Source organism: Benincasa hispida, chromosome 1 (genome assembly GCF_027475165.1).
Source record: "Benincasa hispida cultivar pf3 chromosome 1, pf3_genome.v1.1, whole genome shotgun sequence".
Taxonomy (NCBI): Eukaryota; Viridiplantae; Streptophyta; class Magnoliopsida; order Cucurbitales; family Cucurbitaceae; genus Benincasa; species Benincasa hispida.
Window position 1 is genome coordinate 46,603,654 of NC_143478.1, and position 20,973 is coordinate 46,624,626.

Consider the following 20,973-nt stretch of genomic DNA (forward strand, 5'->3'; position numbering starts at 1 on the left):
CACTTAGTGTTTTATCGAAGCTAAATGATCGTTTAGCTCTATCGTATAGAACTAAACGATTGCTTAGTTCCATCGCCTTGGAATCGCTTAGCTCCATCACATAGAACTAAACGACCACTAAACATCATTGCCCAGCGCTTTCATGTCATCGTTTAGTATTCGTCGCAGCTAAGCGATAGGTTAGCTCCATCATATAGAACACCATCGCGTCGCTTAGCATTTGTCTACACGATTGCTTAGCTCTACCTCTAAAAGATCGCTCAGTGCTATCGCGTAGCACTTCATCGCATCGCTTAGCACATGTCGTAGTTAAACGATCGTATAGTGCCATCATTTAGCAAATTCAACATATCGTTTAGTTCTCACGCCAAATCTAAACGATCACGTAGTGCTATCGTATAGCAAATAAATGCATCGCTTAGCTCTCGTAGGTACACAATCGCTTAGCGTTCAACATCACAATGACTAGCGCCCATTGCTAAACGATCGTCTAGCTTTTCTTCACATTGTGTAACACTTGAAATTAGACGATCGCTTAGCAACTGAACCTCAGCAACAAATTTGAGCAGAAGCTAAAAAACTGTAATAGAAACTCGACCTTCTTCACTCGTTTCTTCAATTATATCTTAATTTCAACTCTAATGACTCTATATAAATTACAAACTCTTGCTAACACATAAATTCTCATCAAACAAGAGCCAATTACAAATTTAATTGATAAATTAAAGAGAATTAAGATGCCAAAACTCAGAAAACCATACGAGTGCATCAGTTTCATATATCTCATGAAAAACACCCACCACACCAAATTAAACCAAATTGAATGATTAAAAGATGCTCTAATACCAATTGAAAGAGTTAAATAACATGCAGCGGAAGCGGAAGTAAGGATCCCTAAGCATTCAAATTCCTTAATTTTGACAGAAACTAAAACAAGGTTTCCTAAAAAGAGGATTTTAAGATTAGACCTTTGAAGAACTCTCCAAGAACTTGATTGTACAGCAACAGTCTTCACCAAAGATCACCGTGGACCACCTCAAGGCCTTCCCCGCTATCCTCTTGGAGCTTTAGATAGAGTTGTGGGACTCAAGAACAGCTTGAATAGATGAAGAACAGTGGAGAACTCATAGCAGCCCAATTGGAAGAACTCTTTCTTCTCACAGAGATTTTCTCGCAAAATTTATGTATTAGCTTTCTTCAAATCATTCTAAACTTCTTTATTTATTGCAGATGAACATGCAAAGAAGTGAATTGTATGGCTTGCAGCTCATGCCTGGAGAATTAATGAAGAGAAGGAGATGGGGTTTGTATGAGCATGATGAAAATAATAATGGAAAAACAGCATTTTCCATTTTGTATGGCATGCAAAACCCATTTTCAATTTCCTTTTAAAATAAAAAAAAAATTGATTTTCAAAACTATTTTGATTAATAAAACTGAATAAATATTTTCTAAAATTAATTTAATATCAAATATTAAATTAATTTTTACACAATTATCATCTTCATATATTTAGATCATATTTAAATATATATTCTTCTATTCTATTTAATTTGAACGTTTCAAATTAATTTCTCAAGCTACTCTAAAGCTTAGCCATTTACGAGCTACTAGGGGGACCTTGTGGACCAACAGATCATGGGCTCCAACGATTCGAGATTAATCGGCTAAACTCATTAGTCCGATCTAACCCCCATTCGTTAACTAATGGGACACTCCACTATAGCCCATAGTTGAACTCCCCTCACTGTAGATATATTATGTCCACTTAATAACCATAATTAGTAAGTCGATCCTTCACAGGTTGATCGTAATCACAACTAGGTCAAAAATACCGTTTTACCCCTGTGAATACATCTTGTTCCTTAAGTTCCTATTGATCCTCTGACGAACAATTTTGATTCATAATCTCTATGAATCAAATCCTTTCTCTATCATGAGAAGGTGGGGCCCCGATCGTTCAAGACCTGGAATCAATACTTAAGAGAACAGCCTATCTGCTAACCCTAAATAGGGTAGGAGTGAATTCCATCTTGCAAGGCTATGTCCCCAGTTATTCATCCGGTCGTATCCTCAAAATGGTAAGCTTATTGAGCAGTGCTGTTGGACTACTCTCACCGTTTGAAGATCAAAGGATAATCCCGAACAAATAGGAGTTCATAGCTAGCTCAGGATTAAGATCGAGTTAACCTAGGTTATATAATAAATGAAATAGACAGTTTTAACAGTAAATGATCGTTATAAAGAAAAGTGACTATTTTCGTAGTCCAGTCTATATGCAAACTCATTGCATAGGATGCCCCCACTCACATGTCTCAATATGAACGATTTGTGGATCACATCGTTTGTAGTACCTTACAGCTTCTTGTAACAACTACAAAGTAGGTCGTATCCAATAGTGTTACCAGGATGAGATGCCCAATTTCATTCATATACTTATTAGACTATTTAGGCTATATACTATCAATTTGATCATGTTTATGTCACTATATAAAGTTACAGCATTCAGACTATAGCCAAGGATGTGTTTATTGGATTTCCATAATAAGATGCAAAATCAACAAGTCATTGATAAAATAGAATGTTTAACAGGAATTGTGAGTTCTAGGACATTCCCAACAGAGTTATATGCTTTTAGGACTATCGAATGATGGGTTTAGTCTTGAAAGAAATTTTAGATTTGAGGGGGGGGGAGGGGGATTCATTTCGACGCTTTCTATGTAACTGTTACTACTTTGTAGGTTGTCGTTTAGGTGGAACTAGGACACATTCGTAGCGGGGGGAGACGGGACGTATATGTTCTAATTGTTTTTTAGATTATCTTGAAGCCTAAATGTGCACTTTAAAGGAAGTTTGTTCTTGGCTTATTTGTAGGGATTCGAGAATTGAGTTATATGCTTTTAAGACTATCGAATAACAGGTTTATTCTTGAAAGAAATTTAGGTGGATTTAGGGGGAAGGGATTCACTTCGACGCTTTCTATGTATTTGTTGCTACTTTGTAGGTTTAAATGATGTTTAGGTGGAACAAGGACACGTTCATGAAGCCTAATTGTGCACTTTAAGAGAATTTTGTTCTTGGCTTATTCGTAGGGATTCGATAGTTGTTTAGGTTTAAAGGGTGTTTATATATATGTTTAAGTGGATTTATGAGACACTCGTAGCATGGGGAGGGGTTCACGTCTTGACTATAACCATTTTAGTCAATTTTTAGATAGTAAAATGGTTGTTTGTGGTATGCATGTGCTAATTATGAACATTATTGACATGTTTGTAGCTTGAGAGGGGAATGATTCCTCATAACCATTTTAAACATTTTGTTTAAGTATTTGTGTGATTGTTAAGATCTTTTTGTGCTGGGTTTTATCTCCTAAAACTCGTGGTTTGCAAACAATAGAACTTATTCTGAAAATTTAATAAGTTGTTATTGAATATATTGTTTTTTAGAAATCCAATAAACCTAAAAGTCCCTTGACTATTACATGAGTACTTGAACTTTATGTGCAGACATAAAAGTAGATTAGGTTCGAGTAAATAGTCAAAAATTATCTATAATATATGAATAAGGTTGGGTGCCTTATTCTGGTAACACTATTGGATGCGGCCTACTCTGTAGTTGTTACAAAGAGTTGTAAAGTTCTACAAAGTACAAACAAAGTGATCCTAATTTGTACATGTTATGACATGAGGAGTGGACACATCCTGTGCAAATAAGTTTTGTGCAAGATCAGACCACGAAATCAGTCACTCTTACTTTATAACGTTGTTTACTGTTTAAAACTAACTATTTCAAAACGATGACCTAGGTAACTTAACCTTAATTCTGAGCTAACTACGAACTTCTTTTTGTTCGGGATTATTCTTTGATCTGCAAAAAATGAGAGTAGTCCAACATCTCTGCTCAATAAGCCTCCCATTTTGGAGATAAGACCGGATGAATAGCTGGGGACATAGGGTGCAAGACGAAATTCACTCCTACCCGATTAGGGTTAGTAGAGAGGTCGTTCCCTTTAAGTGTTGATTCTGGGTCTTGAACAAGAGGCCTCACCCTCTCTTTGGCCCTAAAGGAATTCAATTTGTTGATTAGATCACAAATCAATTGTTCATTACAGGATCAGTGGGACTTGAGGAACAAGAGGTAATTTCGGGGGTAAAACAGAGATTCAACCCAGCCGTTATTACGAACAACCTGTGAAGGGTTAACTTACTAATCATGATTATATCGAGTGGACATAATATATCTACAGTGAAGGGGGTTCAGCTATGGGCTTTAGTGGAGTGACCCATTAGTTAACGAATGGAGGTTAGTTCGGTCTAATGAGTTTAGCCAATTAATCTCGGATCGTTGGAGCCCATGATCTGTAGGTTCGCGAGGTCCCCCTACTAGCTCGTAAATAGATTAGCTCTAGGGTAGCGTGATAAGTTAATTTAAAATATTCAAATTAGAATTAAACGAAATAGGATAAATAATATTTAAATATGATTTAAATATTTGAAGATGGAATTGTGTAAAATTAATTTAATATTTGATATTAAATTAATTAGAATTATTTAAATTTCTTAAATAATTATTTATTAATTTTATTAAGAAAAGTAATTTATGAAATTAATTTTGTAAAATTAATAATATTTTCAATTTTATAAAATAAATTAATTTATGAAATCAATTTATGAAAAGTTGGAAAAGAAGAAAAATACACAAAATGAAAAATTAGCATTTTCCATTAATTCTTCAAGTTGCTCACACTAAACCCACTTCTTAAGTCTTCAATTACTCCAAGCATGAGCTGTATCTCATGTAACCATTCTTATTTCATGATAATCTGCAATATATTGAAGAGATTGGAGTGAATTTGAAGCAATGCAACCGATAGAATTTTGCTGAAAATTTGGTTGAAGAAAGAGTTCTTCATTTTGGGTTGCTGTTGTGAGTTTGTCTCCAAATTCCCTTGATTCCAACTTATTTTGAATCCCACAACTCAATCTAGAGCACCAAGAGAATAGTAGGGAAGATCTTGGGGTGGTCTACAACAAGATTCGGAGGACATTTGCAGCTGGATACAAGCTTTGAAGAAGTTCTACAAAGGTATATCATGAAACTCATTTATTTTTGTTATAGCAAGCTTTCGTTTCTTCCAAAATTAATGTATTAGAGTGCTTATGGATCACGGTCGCTTCCGCTGTGTGCTGGTACGTTCCAACAATTGGTATCAGAGCATCATATAAGCATTCAATTCGGTTTAATTTTGGTTTGGTGGGTGTTTTATATGAGTTATATGAAACTGCTGCACTGATATGGTTCTTTGAGATTTGGCTTTTTATTTCTCTTTGATTTCTCAATTAAATTTTTAATGGACTCTTGCTTGATGAGCTTATATGTGTTCCCAAGAGTCTGTAATTTATTTGGAGTCATTAGAGTTGAAATTAAGTTGTAATCGAAGAAACAAGTGAAGAGGCCGTGTTGCAGATTCTAGTTTATCAGCCTCTGTTCATATTGTTGTTGAGATTCAGTAGCTAAACGATCGTTTAGCTTTAGGCATTAGACAATGTTGAGAAAAGCTAGACGATCGTGTAGCTTCAAGTGTTGAGCGTCGAAGTGTTGTGTGCTAGACGATTGTGTACCTGCGGGACTCAACGATGCATTGTATTGCTATACGATGGCATTACACGATCGTATAGCTTCGCGTGAGAGCTAAACAATACGTTGTATAATTATGCAATGGTACTACACGATTGTGTAGCTTCGGGTGGGAGCTAAACGATGCGTTGAAGAGCTATGCGATAGCGCTACACGATCGTTTACCTCTATACGGCAGCTAATCGATGCGTCAAAGAGCTATGAGATAGTACTAAACGATTGCTTACCTTTGTGCGCACACTAAACAATCAACTTCAGGTGTTACACGATGGCGCTAAGCGATCGTGTAGTATTTGTTTGGAGTTAGACGATGGAGCTACACGATAATGTTAGACACTAAGCGATCTTGTAGCATTGTCCGACACTAAACGATGACACTATGTGATAGAAGGAAGACACTACATGATCATGTAGCTTGGTCAAATGCCATGCGTTGATGCTACACGATCAGGCAAACGTATGATGATGGTTGTCAATGCTAAACGATAAGTCGAAGCGAGATGTTGAGCATGGAGTGAGAGCAGCCGGTTCAACTAGTTCTCTTAAGGTCCAGTCTGGTTTAGCCTCAAATGGTTTTTGACTGGGCTGGTTCAGTTCAGATAGTTCGAATCCGGTTTAAGCTATTTGAGTTCGTTTTGGAGCGGTTGTGCGGTCTGAAAGTGATTCGAAGCTGTTTTGTAATAATTAGGCTTTTGTTTACTTGTTTGCATCAAAACTAAAACCATATCAGTTAGTATTTAATTATTTATGCATATGATGTATGATATAATTAAATAAATCTTGTATGAGCATACAGTATGCCATGTAGATTTAAAATCCCACCGTAGGAAGAATGTTACATGCATTGAAAGTATGTTATAAAATGTTATAATATATAGTATGTGTTGGGATTGGTGTCCTAATTCTCTCGGAGTCTTGTTGTTTGTAATGATACACATTATTTGATGAATAAAATAAATGTTATTTCATTCTGGAATTTACTTATATCCAATAAACAAAGCTTTATGGTTATCTTGTGTAATATTAAGCATGTATATGTGATATACAAGTAGATCATGCCTTAAGTGATAACCTAAATAGGTCTATAGTATAAGGATTAAGGTGGGATACCTGATCCTTGTGATACTACGGATATGGCCCGCTTTTGTAGAGGTTTGAAAGTGTTGTAAACTACTACAGATGGTAGATCCTGACCATGCATGTGAAGACGTGCGAGCGGGGGTGTCCTATACAAAAAGTTTATATAAGACCGGACCACGAGATAACTAGACTCTGTATATAACGCCGTTGGTACTAGAGACTTACATATTACCTAAACGACCATAGGTGACACGAACTCAATCCTGAGTGTTTTGGGACCTCCTGCCTTTGAGGGCGCTCCTTTGATAGTATGGTGAGAGTGGCAAGATTGCCAACTCAACATACCTACCTTTTTGGGGACATGTCTGATTTGGGAGCTGGGTACTTAATACACAAGATGAAATTCACTCCATTCCCGAAGCAGGGATAAGTAAAGAGATTGCTCCCTTAAGGGCTGATTCTGGGGCTTGAACATAGTGGCCACAGCTGCTCTTTGGAAGAGAGGACTCAGTCATAGTAGGACTATAACTTATGTTCCTTAGAGGGATAAGTGGTACTTAAGGAGTTAGATGTAACTACGATGTAACTACAGGGGCATAACAGTTATTGGTCGAGCTGTACTTACGAGCGATCTGTGAAGGATTGACGCAGGCTGATTAGTTAAGATGGACACATAATATATCTGTAGTAAGAAGAGTTTAGCTGTTGGCCATTAGTGGAGTGTCTTGTAGTTAACGGATGGTAGATCCCGTGACCAAAGAGTTTAGTTAGTTATTCACATACCGTTGAAGCTTCAAGGTACAGGTCCATAAGGTCCCCTTGGTAGCTCAATGGATTTAGTTGAGGATTAGTTCTTAGTGTTGATTTAAAATGTTCAAATTGACAAGAGGTAATTCGATTATATATGATATGATCGGTGTGATGTATGAGATACATCTGGTGGAGGATCAATGTAAATGAGATTTACATTAAGTGCCATGGAATAGAAAAATAGTTATGGTTTATATGTTTCATGAGATGAAATATTAAAACTATAGGTTATAAATATAGTATGATAAGTTGGTTATCATTTATATTTATAATAATATTAATTATTGGATAATTAAATCTTTTTCTCTAACAACCAATGGAGTGAGAGGTTATTGGTGGTTTCATGGTAACCGTAAGATAAAAGGAAAATATTTTTCCTAATTGTAGTAATGCTGAAAATTGTTTTTTGAGATTTTTCACTATCGGAATCTCATGAAAGTTGTCAAGTAAATAGGATTTACTAAGTGACAACTTGGAGCGAGCTAAACGATCGTGTAGTGTTTGTAGGCGACAGACACGTAGCAAAGCGATGAGCTAAACGATCCTTTAGCTTTTGCTAAACGATCGTTTAAGTTTTGCTAAACGATTGGGTATCGACCTATACGATAGGTTTAGCCTTCTCCCAATTGCTCAATCGTTTACACGATTATTATTTCCTCCGTCTTCTGCCTCAAATCAAGTCTACACAGAGCCCACCCTCTGGATTCTCGCATCGAGAATACCAAAGTACCCTTCTTAGTGGTGTCATACTCAATTCGACACCATCGAGGTTCTGTGGAGGCCGTTCGTGTTGTTGGGGTATTTGCGACCGAGGCGAACGTTGAGTTTGAGTGCGCGGTGTTTGTGCAGTGCAGCGGTCGTGTTGGACAAGCGTTCGAGCGTTTGTGATCAAGAACCTTGGCGATGAGTCTACAAATGTGTGTAGATTTCTCCTTGATTATTTGTTGTATCATGTTGTAATTTCTGTAATGAATGCATAAACGTATGTTTGTGTTTCTGACCGTAATTTGCAAAGTTCATATATGATTGTAATTTGGAATGATCTTTCCGCTGCTTATGGAAATCCTCGTGCACGATTTCCTTCAATATGCATGTTATGGTTTCTTTTATTTAATGTAATAGTTATATTAAATAATGAATGCCTTTGTTATATGTTGTGGATGTTAAGCATGTCTAAAATTTTGTAAGTTATAAAATTGGGTTAGACGTTTAAAATCCTTAAAAAAGAACAGTTACATGCTCATTTAGGTTAACCGCTCATTTTAATAGTTAAACTTGTAAAACTAGGGTTACAAACTCAACCGGCATATAATCTTGTCGAAGGCTGGGGGCATTTAAGTTGACGGTCTACAGAACACCTCCTACCTGGGGATTATGGCTGAATTATTGAGCATTGGTAACCGGTTTTATGAGTATACGTGAGTGGTGTGAGGTAATCACCTAGACATCGTAGGTTTAAATCCATTTATAAGTGTTATACTTGGATAAAACACCTAGACTTAGGGTTATTTTTATTAGCCGAAAAGAACCTAAGTATAAATTTACCCAAACATTTAGAACACTTCAGTGGGAGATTAAAAGTTATTAGCTCTCACGTCCTCAAGAGTTCATACCGTGAGGTCCATACTTGGCTTCATGTCGCTTTTACCGTGACTGCTCCATTCGAAAAGTATTTGCATGGGTCAATAACAAGGTGAATGAGGAAAGTCGTTCATAGTAAGTGGGTGAAGGAAATGTGTCAACATTGTTCTACAGTCTCCTCTATTAGTTTGGACCGTGAGATTCCTAAGTCGTGCCTGCTGTCGTTTTTAGATGGCACTAGCTAGTCGTTAACCACAGTGATCCCCTCGGAGGGTTGTAACATAGGATTCGAAACAACTCAGGCTTCAATAAAATGAATAGGGTCTTATAGTTCCGTCTTAAGTATTTTCTTCTATTTCAGAGGCATATTCATACCGTTCTGTAAGATCTGAAAATGACAATCTACACTTACAAGAATTACTAAGCGTTAGTAAAGATCTTGACTGAACTAAACGACTATCGGAATATGAGTTATTCTAGAGATAGTATTTGGTCAAGAATTGTCTTGCTTTTATGAAGGAATTCTTGACTGCCCCTCGGTAGCAATTGTTCTAAATCACTTAAGTATCGTTGCAAAAATAATGATTATGGGTACATTATTATAACTTTGCTAAAACTTGATTCGATTTAAAAGCTTATAGAATTTGTTTAAAATTTTAGAATGACAGTTTAATAATACAATTGTTGGCATCAGACAAACTGATCGAGGATAACTATGTGACATGGAAAGCAAATTTGAACACTATACTTGTGATAGATGATTTGTGGTTTATCTTAATAGAGGATTGTCCTCCCATTCCAAGCTCTAAAACAAACCAAATTGTTCGAGAAGCATTTGATAGATGGATCAGGGCGAATGATAAAGCTTGTGCTTATATCCTCGCCAGCTTATCTGACTTTTTGCAAAGAAAAAACACGAGGATATGAGTACTGCCAAAGAGATTATGAAATCTCTACGAGAGATGTTTGGACAATCATCCTTCACCCTGAGGCATGATGCTATCAAATACATTTATAACAGCCGCATGAAAGAGGGGACCTCAGTTCATGAACATGTCCTGGACATGATGGTCCACTTTAATGTGGCAGAAGTAAACGACGTTGTTATGGATGAGAGAAATCAAGTTGGTTTTATTCTAGAATCTCTTTCAAAGATTTTTCTACAATTCTGTACAAATGCATTGATGAATAAAATTGAATACAACTTGACTACTCTGTTGAATGAGCTGTAAGCTTTCCAGACTATGTTGAGAACTAAAGGTCTGGAGTCAGAAATAAATGTTGCTTCTACTGAGAAGAGAGGAACGTCCTCCAAACCTGATGTTGCCTCCTCTTCATAGGACAAAGGCAAAGGAAAAAAGAAACGTGCTGGCAAGAAAAGCAAGAAAACCACTGCAGACAAAGGAAAATGTTTCCACTGCAACGAATTAGGGTACTGGAAAAGAAATTTTCCTAAATATCTTGCTGAGAAAAGATCAGAGAATAATTAGATGAGTTACTTGTCTTTTTTTCTTTAAAAAAAGGTACGCGTAGAAATAGATACGTTAAATCGCGTGTTAAATACGTATCTGAGAAGTATCTAGAAGTATCGGTATCCGATACGTGTCTGATACGGATTTTTTGCCTCACATGAAGTATTTGTGCTTCATAGGTTGGAATTCATCTGTAATTCTAAACAAAATAATAGAAAAATGGTGTCAATTAAGGTTTCGTTACATAATGTTCACATTCGATGTTTCATATTTCTATTTCCTTTTCCTAATTTTTAAAACATTAAATAAGAATAGGTTTGATAATAACTATATCTGTTTTTTGTTCCTTTAAAAAAATCTATAAACTTATTTGATAATTATTTCTTATTTCTTGTACTTTTTTTTCTTACACTTTCTCTTATTTTATAGTTAAAACATAATTTAATTATATAAAATAAACAATGTTGTAGCATGCATTAAAATATATTTAAAAAAATAATTATAAAAAGTTTACATTATCAAATACAAATAATCCCAAATGCAAATTAATCAACAATAATAATACAATTGTTTATATTCTTCAAATGTTGCTCAAATTTGATATGCAATGTATTTTTTCACTCAAGCCTAAAATAATGTCAACTTAAATCCTACTCAACTATACTACATGTCAATTTTGTGGTTGTAAAAATTAATGTAAGCCAAATGAATGTATCAGTGGCCAAAGTTAATATACGAGTTATTTTTATATATAGGAAAATGAGCAGATTTATGTACAACTATAACAAAATGTCACTATTTATCAGTGATAAATACTGATAGACATCTACCAGTATCTATCATTGATACTGATAGATAGTAAGTTAATATATAAATATAAAAATTTGAAAAAGACAAATATTACCTTACCTAGGATTGGATCACGCAGTTGGATGAAGTCAAATCATCAATTTTGTTTTATTTTTTTAGATACGTTTTGTAAAATTTAAAAATAAAAAATGAAAACAATTATTAGATAAGTCAATTTTTTCAAAAAATAAAAACAAAAAATAAGAAACGAGTATATTATCAAATGAATTTTAAAATCCAACAGCAATCTAATCAATCCTATGAAAAACTTATAATTTAATGAATGTAAATACCCTATTATATATTAATATTTACAATTAAGATATCTTACTGACTAAATAATAATAATAATTTTTTGAAGTTGTGATTTTTTAAAAAAAAAAAATCTCATTTGAATTTGTTGGGTATAATTTGCGTCTCATTTTTAACCTGGGTTTGTCTTAATATTTATAATTGGTCTCTTAAATAAAAATTTATATCTTTTGTTTTAAGATATTTTTTACCCCTTGCATACGTGTTCTACCTTACATAAATTTCCTATCTCATTACCATTTTCTAATATGTTTATTTTAATTTAATATAATTTTTAATCAGGTGTAATTTCTTCAAGATTTCAATATTCAAATCTCAATGGAATTAGTAATTAATATTTTGAAGATATTACACAAATATATGTCTTTTTTATAAGTTTGGTTATGGATTGTTTGGTTAACTCTCGTAGTCATCCATCCACCGTCCACAATTGTATTAATGAGTTCCCAACATATTTCCATCGCATTTGATGGTGTATTTAGATGTGTTTACTCCAACAAATGAGGGTGTCCTCGTTGCTTAGAAGCTGGAGGGAGCGTTGTGTGTATATCTGTTTCAATGAAGGAGAATGTCGATGAAAAGGGCGGAGGATTTTCTATTTTGGTTAAGGAATTTGGATGAAGGGTTTCACAAAGGGATTCAAAATGATGGGTTGAGTTATAACGATGGGTGAAGGAAGGGGGTTGTGTGATTTTCTTGATTGGAGATTCAAAAAAGGTTGCATGCTTCACCAAGTTAGGGAAGTTCGACATTAATTTTTGCATAGTTTTTTTCTTTTCTCCCATGAAAACTTATCATTATTTTTACATTGAAAATGACATTTTCCTTATACACTTCTCTAAGTTAAGATATTTCTCATAAACTCCATGTATATACTCAATAACACCCAAATTTCTTAAAATATTAGTATCAATTTACATAAGTTTATCCCTGTACATGTAATGGAATTCATTCCTACGATAAGTTTTGTGTCCCTGAGTTTGGGCATAAGTGGATAAAATTAGTAATTGTTTGTCTTCGTATCTTACTCTTGGATTTATATTTTTTATTCTCCTACATTTCCCCACGTCTAAGTCACAATATCTATCCACGACGTTCTTATATATTCTAAAAAACATCAACATTTTTTGACATAAGTATCATTTTACCTATTTATATGGATATATACAAGTCTGTGAGTTTGTGGATAGATAAGAAATCTAACGTGTATATATATTGTTTTTGCATGATGGATAATATTATTTTATATTTGGTTATATTTTGTTTATTAGATGCCCTTACTTATAGGAGTTTGGTGGGTTGAAAAAAGAATTAGATTTATGAATTTTTTGCAATGGAACTTTGTTTTAGATATTTTTGCAATGAAATTTTATTTTAGGTATTTTTTAAACACAACTATTTAAAGTGTGCTATTTTTGTGCTTCACCCTCCCAATTTTCCTTGTTTTGATGGCCTGTGTTGAGTTGTTAACAAACAAGTCTTCACTAAGGGTCCACTGAACTTTGGGCCTTTGGAGGGAAATGATGGCCCAACAGTCATATTTATTCAATGACATTATTGTGAACAAGGTTATTGTTATTATTCTTTTTTGGTAAACAGACAAAATTATACCAAATATTTTAGGGCCATTTTTAAATATAAAAAAAATAAAACAAAATATTTACAAAATATAGCAAAATTTTAAAACTATCAATGATAGACGTTGATAGATGCTAATAGACTTCTATCGGTGTCTATCACGGATATTGATAGACACTGATAGAACAAGATTTAATAGTTCCTAATAAAAATCTATCAGTATCTATTAGCGTCTATCATTGATAGTTCTAAAATTTTGCTATATCTTATAAATATTTCAACAATTTTACCATTTGAAATAATTTTCCAATATTTTATCCTGATCTTAATTTTATTATTTTTTTAATACAACAATTTAGAAGCAATACTAATTTAAACTATGCTTAGGTTGATTTCTTGAACGGATTTAAATATTGCTATTTAACGTTTTAAAATTTTAGATTCTACTTTTTAAAGTAAGATTTGCATTCTAATTCTAATATCTTACCTTTTTATTAGTGCATGTATGATAATCAATATATTTTTTGAAAAATTAAAATTTATCGACACTACCTTGATTTTTTTTTCTTTGTTATGTTTTGTTTTATCTACTTGATTGAGATCTACTCAAAATCCAAGTTATGTTTTAAAAACTAAAAGAAATATAGTTTTATTTTTTGAAATTTGACTATCAATTCAAAATATTCTTTAAGAAAAATGAAAATAATGAGAAAACAAATATAACTTTTAAAAAATCAAATCAAATTATTTTAGTATTTAACATGGCTTAAGAGGGTTAAAATTATTGAAAGACCATAATGCCTTTAATCTTGATCTAATGTTATCTTATATAATATTTAAAATTTTTCCATTATACTAAAGATATGTTTTACTCGCCTAATATCAATACAAAATAGATAGGAACATGGTATAAAAATATTTCCAACACTTCTTTTAAAAATGTGGTCACGTATGACATATTTTAAACAATATTTAATTGCATCTCTCTCTAATTAAAAAATAATAAAAATAAAATAAAGAAGAATTTGATACGAGCTAATAACTCTGCTGGAATAATTTAGGTGGGATACACGCAAATTTATATGTCTAAGTATTTTTCACATATTTCACTATTTTCTTAAAGATAAAATATTTAGGTATATCTCGGGTTGTATCTATATTTGTACAACCCACTCAATTGTCCAATAACATGTGAAAACACTTTTTCTTTTTTGTTTTTTTCAAAAATATTTTTGAGATTTCTTTTACAATGGGATTGGAGTGATCAATTGCACAAAAATAGGTTATGCAACCTAAGATGCATCCGTTGTTCATTTTCTTCTCCTATTATTACTAACATTTGTCAACCATGCAACATTTACAATATGGCACATCCACTATATATCTTGTGATTCACATCAATCAAGTTTGAATATTGACTTTATCATATGATTTTATGAATATTTAAAACCTTTGTTAATGAATGGGATCGAAGTAATTAATTAAGATATCAACATGTTACAAGTTCACTCAACCACACATTAATATCAAACCATACTTAATCATTTCTAGCAATTTAAATGGCCAAAAAGAGAAAAAAAAATAAAAATAAAATAATAAAAGCAATTAATTTATATTCAGAGATCATAAAAAACCCCTTTTTTTATGATAACAAATTTGAATAAGTCAAAATTAATTGGAAGTCCTCTCAAAATCACATCATTTTTTTTCCTTTCTTCTTTTTTCCATATTTTATTCTCACTCTGTAACCAAACATTTTACGAGGAAAAAAAAAAAAACACAACACAACATTTTGACAAGAATATTTCTGTCTGAATCAAATTAATCCACAAGGCCAAGATTCTTGGAATATTGGCACTTCACCATCCTCATGACCAACCAAGAAATCCCAACTACTAAAATAATCATCTTCCCAAAATTCGATACCATTATCATTATTAGTCATATCATTGCTAGATAGCCACTCGAAATCTGGGAACTCAAGATCTTCAAATCTGATTGGATTCGAGTTCGAAGATGATGAAGACGAAGATGAAGAAGATGATGAAGAAGAAACACATGGATTTGAAAGGGTTTCAGGCTTGACGTTAGTTACTGAGGTCATTGCTTGTTCCAGCTCCTTGGTTTCAGTGACGTTAATCGGTAAGTTTGGCGACGTTTCCGTTTCGAGAGAGGAATGAAGGTTGGGTTGGAGTGAATCAGTTGAGATAGATATAGGTTTATGAGTTTGAGGGTCAATGCCCATTTTTCTTAGTTTCTTTTTTATGTGAGTGTTCCAATGATTTTTGATCTCGTTGTCAGTTCTACCAGGAAGATGTGAAGCAATCTTTGACCATCTGAAAATAAATATATACTGTTAATATTGGTTTTTCAATTATTCAAAAGAGATAAAAAAAAAAATTAACAATAAAAAACAATGACATTGTGGAAATCCTACAAGTCAAAAGGAAACTCATTGATTTAATGTAAAACAAAATAATAATAAAATAAATTGGGAAGCTTTATAGAGGTCTTACATATCATATATTGATGTGAGAGGTAAAAAAATCATATGCATAGTGGAAAACTCCATCATTAAAATGTCATACTTATTATTATTTTTTTATATTTAAATCTAAATATTATATATTTTAATCTTTAAAATTTGTAAATAATTGTTCCATTTGAAAAATTAATTATTTTACTTTCTAAACATTAACAACTTTTTAATGCAAAGAAATAAAAAAAAAAAAAAAAAAAAAACAGTAGACCTAAACATTTAGAGATAAAAGTTTAAAAATAAAAATATTATCTCAAATTTGAAAATTAACAGTACAAACATTCTTACTCATGTCAAATTAAGCTTAACTTAACAGTAATTGACATTATCTTCTTTCTTAGAGGTTTGAGATTCAATCTCTCATTCCTTCACTTATTTTACCAAAAAAAAAACATTAAACTATAAATAAATTCTAATGTGTTTCCAAATAGATAAAATCGAAAAAAATAATAATAATTACCTCTTCTCTCTAAAATTAATTAAAATATTACAAAGAATCAAGAGATTATTTAGAAAAAAATGAAGAAGAAGAAGAAGAATAGTTTTGAAGGGTTACTAAACAAATCTTAGCATTAAAATAAAGTTATGATACTATATATATCACACAATTTTCTAAGTTAGAATCAAGGACGGATTCATTATGGGTTGAAGCCCCCTCATATATATAAATTGGTATATTATGAAAACCACTAGCTAGTTAAGTGGTAAATCTATGTTTGAACCCTCTTATCTATATTCAAATTGACATATTGTGAAATGATGTTTAAGAACAAAATCTAAGAGAGAAATAATAAGTTGAGAGAGAGAGAGAGACCTGTTTCCAAGTTGAGCATGGAGATCAATGACCAAGTTCTCCTCAAAATCAGAGAGAAGGCCTCTTTTAAGGTCAGGCCTAAGGTAATTAGTCCATCTAAGTCTACAACTTTTGCCACATCTCAGTAGACCAGCAAGTTTGGGGACAGCCCTCCAACAACACTGCCCATTTGTTAAAATGAAGTTTATTAGCTTCTTGTCTTCTTCACTTGTCCATGGCCCTTTCTTCAACCCTACCTTCTCACAACATGGCTGCCTTCCCATTCTTTTTGTTCCTCTCTCTCTCTCTCTCTTCTTCAAATTCTTTCTATCTAAGAATATATATATATTCTCTATACACAGAGAGAACAAACAACTCTTTTAATGGAATAATGTATATAATCATGAATGGAAATAATATGCCACCACTACCTACATTTATATGTCTTCACTCATGACCCTCTCACATTTTTTTTTTTTTAATTTTAAGAATAAATTATCATTTTTTTCTTTTTGAGTCCATATACTTTCAATACGTTTTAAATTTTAGTTATAGTGGTTAGCTTAAATTTTATAAAGTATATTCATGTATTTTTTTTTAATCTTCAACTTACGATAATGACTAATTTTAACATTAATTATATTAGAACTAGAAGTAAAATATTGACTAAATTTTGGACATCTGAAAATGGAAAAAATTTCACAGATAGACAAAATGTCAAACTATTTACAAAAATAACAAAAGAAAAATATTTATAGACACTAATAGATTTCTATCCGTTTCTATTACTGATAAATACTGATAAACTTCTATCAACCTCTATAAAGAATATTAAAATTTTGCTATTTTGTGTAAATAGTTTCTCTTATTTTTTCTATTTTTTAAAATCTCCCTTTGAAAATGTAGGGACCAAAATGGTATTTTAATCATTATTTTCTTATGGACTATTTCTTTATATATATATATATATATAGGTTTTGATGTATGTATGTATATGTATGTAATTAATAAATGTGTCTAGGTATATCCTTTGCCTTTTTACCAAAGTTTAAAGAAATCAATCATTTGGGTATGGGACTTTTGAGACAAAAAACCTATAGCAACTTTTTCACCATATTTCACTTTGTGACAACATCTTCTTCTTCTTCTTTTTTTAAAAAAAAAATAAACAAACACATGTTTTAAAACATAGAACTAATGGGAATTAATGACACTCACCAATTGGTTTTGTTCTTATAAATTAAAATATTGTGAAGGATTGAGTCATAAAATTCATATAGGCAAATTGCACAAATTACCTTTAAATTAATGTTTGTTGCATCAATTTGATAAAATGAAATCAAATGACAAATAATAGTGAAGGAACTAAAAAGTAATATGAAACTTCTTTTGTGTAAACTATTCTTCTTCTTTTTTTTTTTTTTTTTTTTTTTTCTTGTTTCAAATTACCCTTTTGAATCAGCACTTTAAAAATGTAGATTTCAATTTTACCCATGAACAACACTCAAAATAATTGTAAAGTTAAAAGGGTATAGTTAGCAAGTTTTTAAAGCTCAAAACTAAAATTGAAAAATGATTACAATTTTAAAATGTTTAGATTAAATTATAATTAAATTTGATCATTCTTAATAATTACGCTTAAAACTTTAAATTATATTACAATTTAGGCTTTACCAGAATCATTAACGCTATCTATATTCATAAATTAATTAATTTGTCAAGTTATCTCCCACACTCGCTTATTAGATTAAAAATTAGTCTTGAATTTCAAAAATGTGTGTTAGAAGTCACTGAAATTTTAGATTTGTGTCTAACACATCTATTATATTATCAATAAAAAAAATTAACACAAAATTAAAAATTTAGAGGCAACTACTCATTATAATTTTTTTATAAATTCAAAGACGTTTTAGATACCCTTATAAAATAGGACTAAATTTGTAATTTAATAAAAAAAAAATATATGATTAGAGTAAGAAAAATGAAATGATGGAAGGAGGAGAGAATTAGATATATATATTGGAGGAAGATGATGAGAGTTTTGATGAAAAGTAATCCCACTAATGAATGTTTTGTGTAAAAGTGAGTGTATGAGAAAGAGAAAAGAGAAGCATGCTTAGGTTGTCTTCTTCAGAAAGTGTCATTTCTCCCACTCCCTTTAATTTGCTTTATTATGATGCAATCTTCAAATTTCTCAAATTTATGTTAATTGTCGTAGTACTTGTATTATCAATTTCGAAATAACTCAATATATCTGGGAAGGGAATTTGTCTATTGATTTTTGGCCTTTTCCGACATAATTCGGGGCTATCGGTTCCGTCTCAATCTATATCTATGGCCTATTTGATTGGGTGAGGGAATCGGAAAGGGGCTCATAAAATTAAAAAAAAAAAATCATCCAAAATGTTTTGCACAAACTACTCTAAGCTAAATGTGTGTAAAGAACATCAAAATGATTTACCATTTAATCAAAGTTTGGAGGTGGTTTTGATTTGAAACAATAAATACTTGTGCTTTTAGGTCAACAAAGGAAAAAAAGGTTTAAAATGTGTATTTATTTATTTAGTTCGTCTAACTTTCTTTGTTGTTGAAAGAAACGAGAGGATAAATTCATCGTTGATAATTACTTAGAGAGTGTTTGAAGTTGTTTTGTTTTAAAAGTTGTTCAATCGTGCATAAAGAATTGAAAAGTCATGGAATTGATGTTTTTTAATTGTGAGTCTATGAACAACTTGGATCAAACATACCCTCATTTAATTCAATCCAACAACTTATTCTAATTAACATTGGAAATCTATGGATATTATATTGAGACTTTGTGAAGAGACTCTATTTGTAATTTAGCATCAAGTTGGTCATTTTGTGTATTTAATTTGAATAATTCATTTTTTAAGTAATTATTTTAAATGATAAAACTGTTGAAAATATTTTCAAATATAGTAAAATGTCACTGTTTCTGATGAACATCTATCAACAGTAAAATTTTGCTACATTTGAAAATATTTTTCAACAATTTTCTATATTTAAAACACAACCTTTTCCCCCCTCCATTTTAGTTTGGGAAATTTTGTTACATACTAGTTTTTAATTATTATTTTATATATTTTCATCAATGAAATAAATTTAAATTTGATGAATTCTATAAATATGTAAGCAACAAGAAAATGTTGAAATAATATACCATTGAAAAAGATGGGAAAACGAAAGAAAGAAAAATCAATGGAAATTTGTAGCAAAATCAATAATAAATAAACCAATGGGAAATAAATTATAATAATCGTACAAAAAACAGTAACAAATTCTAAATAATATTCAAACAAAATTTTGCAACCATCTATTAGTTTTTTTTTTTTCTTCTTTCAAAACAAAGTGCTTCGTACACGAAATTTTCTCTCAGAAAAGACAGAAAAAGAAAAAACATATATTTTTTAAATTAATTATACTTATACATTTGTAGGTCTTACCTGCATTGAAAATGACTAAAGATAAATTATCAACATAAAGATAATTCAAATGACATAAAATATATATTTCAATACGTGTATAAGTACTTGTCTTTTTTCTATAAGGATCTAGTTGATTTTTTCTAAAAGAGATAGAACACTTTTACTCGAAAATTTTAAGTTTTTGCTTGTAAGATTTTGGTCGATTTCTTACTGAAACAAAATATAATTTTATTGAAAACTAATCGATTTTTTTTTTTTATCAAATTTAATAGTATTCTATTTTTTCCAATAAGACCATAGTCAATTTCTTATAGGTAAAAAGACAAATTTTTATAGATTTCAAAAAACTCCTAAATCTTTGCCGTCGTTTTTCAAACCCTAAGTTAAACCCCATTTTTCAAAAAAAAAAAAAAAAAAAAAAAAAAAAAAACCTTGTTTGCCGATTCCTTATGAGATTTCCATGTGGATTTCAACAAATGTTCCATGTGTTTGAAATTCACCTGAAAATTGTCTTAATAAGTTTGTCTCCACGATTTATGGTTTTTTTTTTTTACTAACCTCTTACTAAAAATTCGAAGATAGGGGATGAAAACTTAGTAGAAAAATTAGTTTTTAAAGAAGAGATTAATTTAGAAAAATAAAAAAATTTTAAGTTAAAAATAGTAATTTTCCTTCTTCTTCTTCTAAGGAAAAAATCATTATCTATCATTATTATATTTTTAAGTTATATTAAACTAACTTTTATTATTAGGCTTCGTTTAACTAATACTCTATCCACTCACTTTTATGTATTTATTGATTATTGATTTATTCACCAAGATTGTTTATAAAAAAAATATTAGTTTTGATTAGTTTTTTAAGGATGGATTTTACCAA

The 20,973-nt window shown here is 31.3% G+C and overlaps 1 protein-coding gene across 1 annotated transcript; it reads right to left on the bottom strand.

The window, feature by feature from the left end:
- Positions 1-14,912: 14,912 nt before the first annotated feature.
- On the bottom strand, positions 14,913-17,061 carry MYB20 (myb domain protein 20). Its single transcript, XM_039045346.2, has 2 exons — positions 16,673-17,061; positions 14,913-15,655 (listed from the first exon to the last, which is right to left on the bottom strand). The coding sequence occupies exons 1-2, from the start codon at positions 16,933-16,935 to the stop codon at positions 15,136-15,138; spliced, it is 783 nt and encodes a 260-aa protein (XP_038901274.1). The 5' UTR covers positions 16,936-17,061; the 3' UTR covers positions 14,913-15,135.
- Between the last annotated feature and the right edge of the window lie 3,912 nt (positions 17,062-20,973).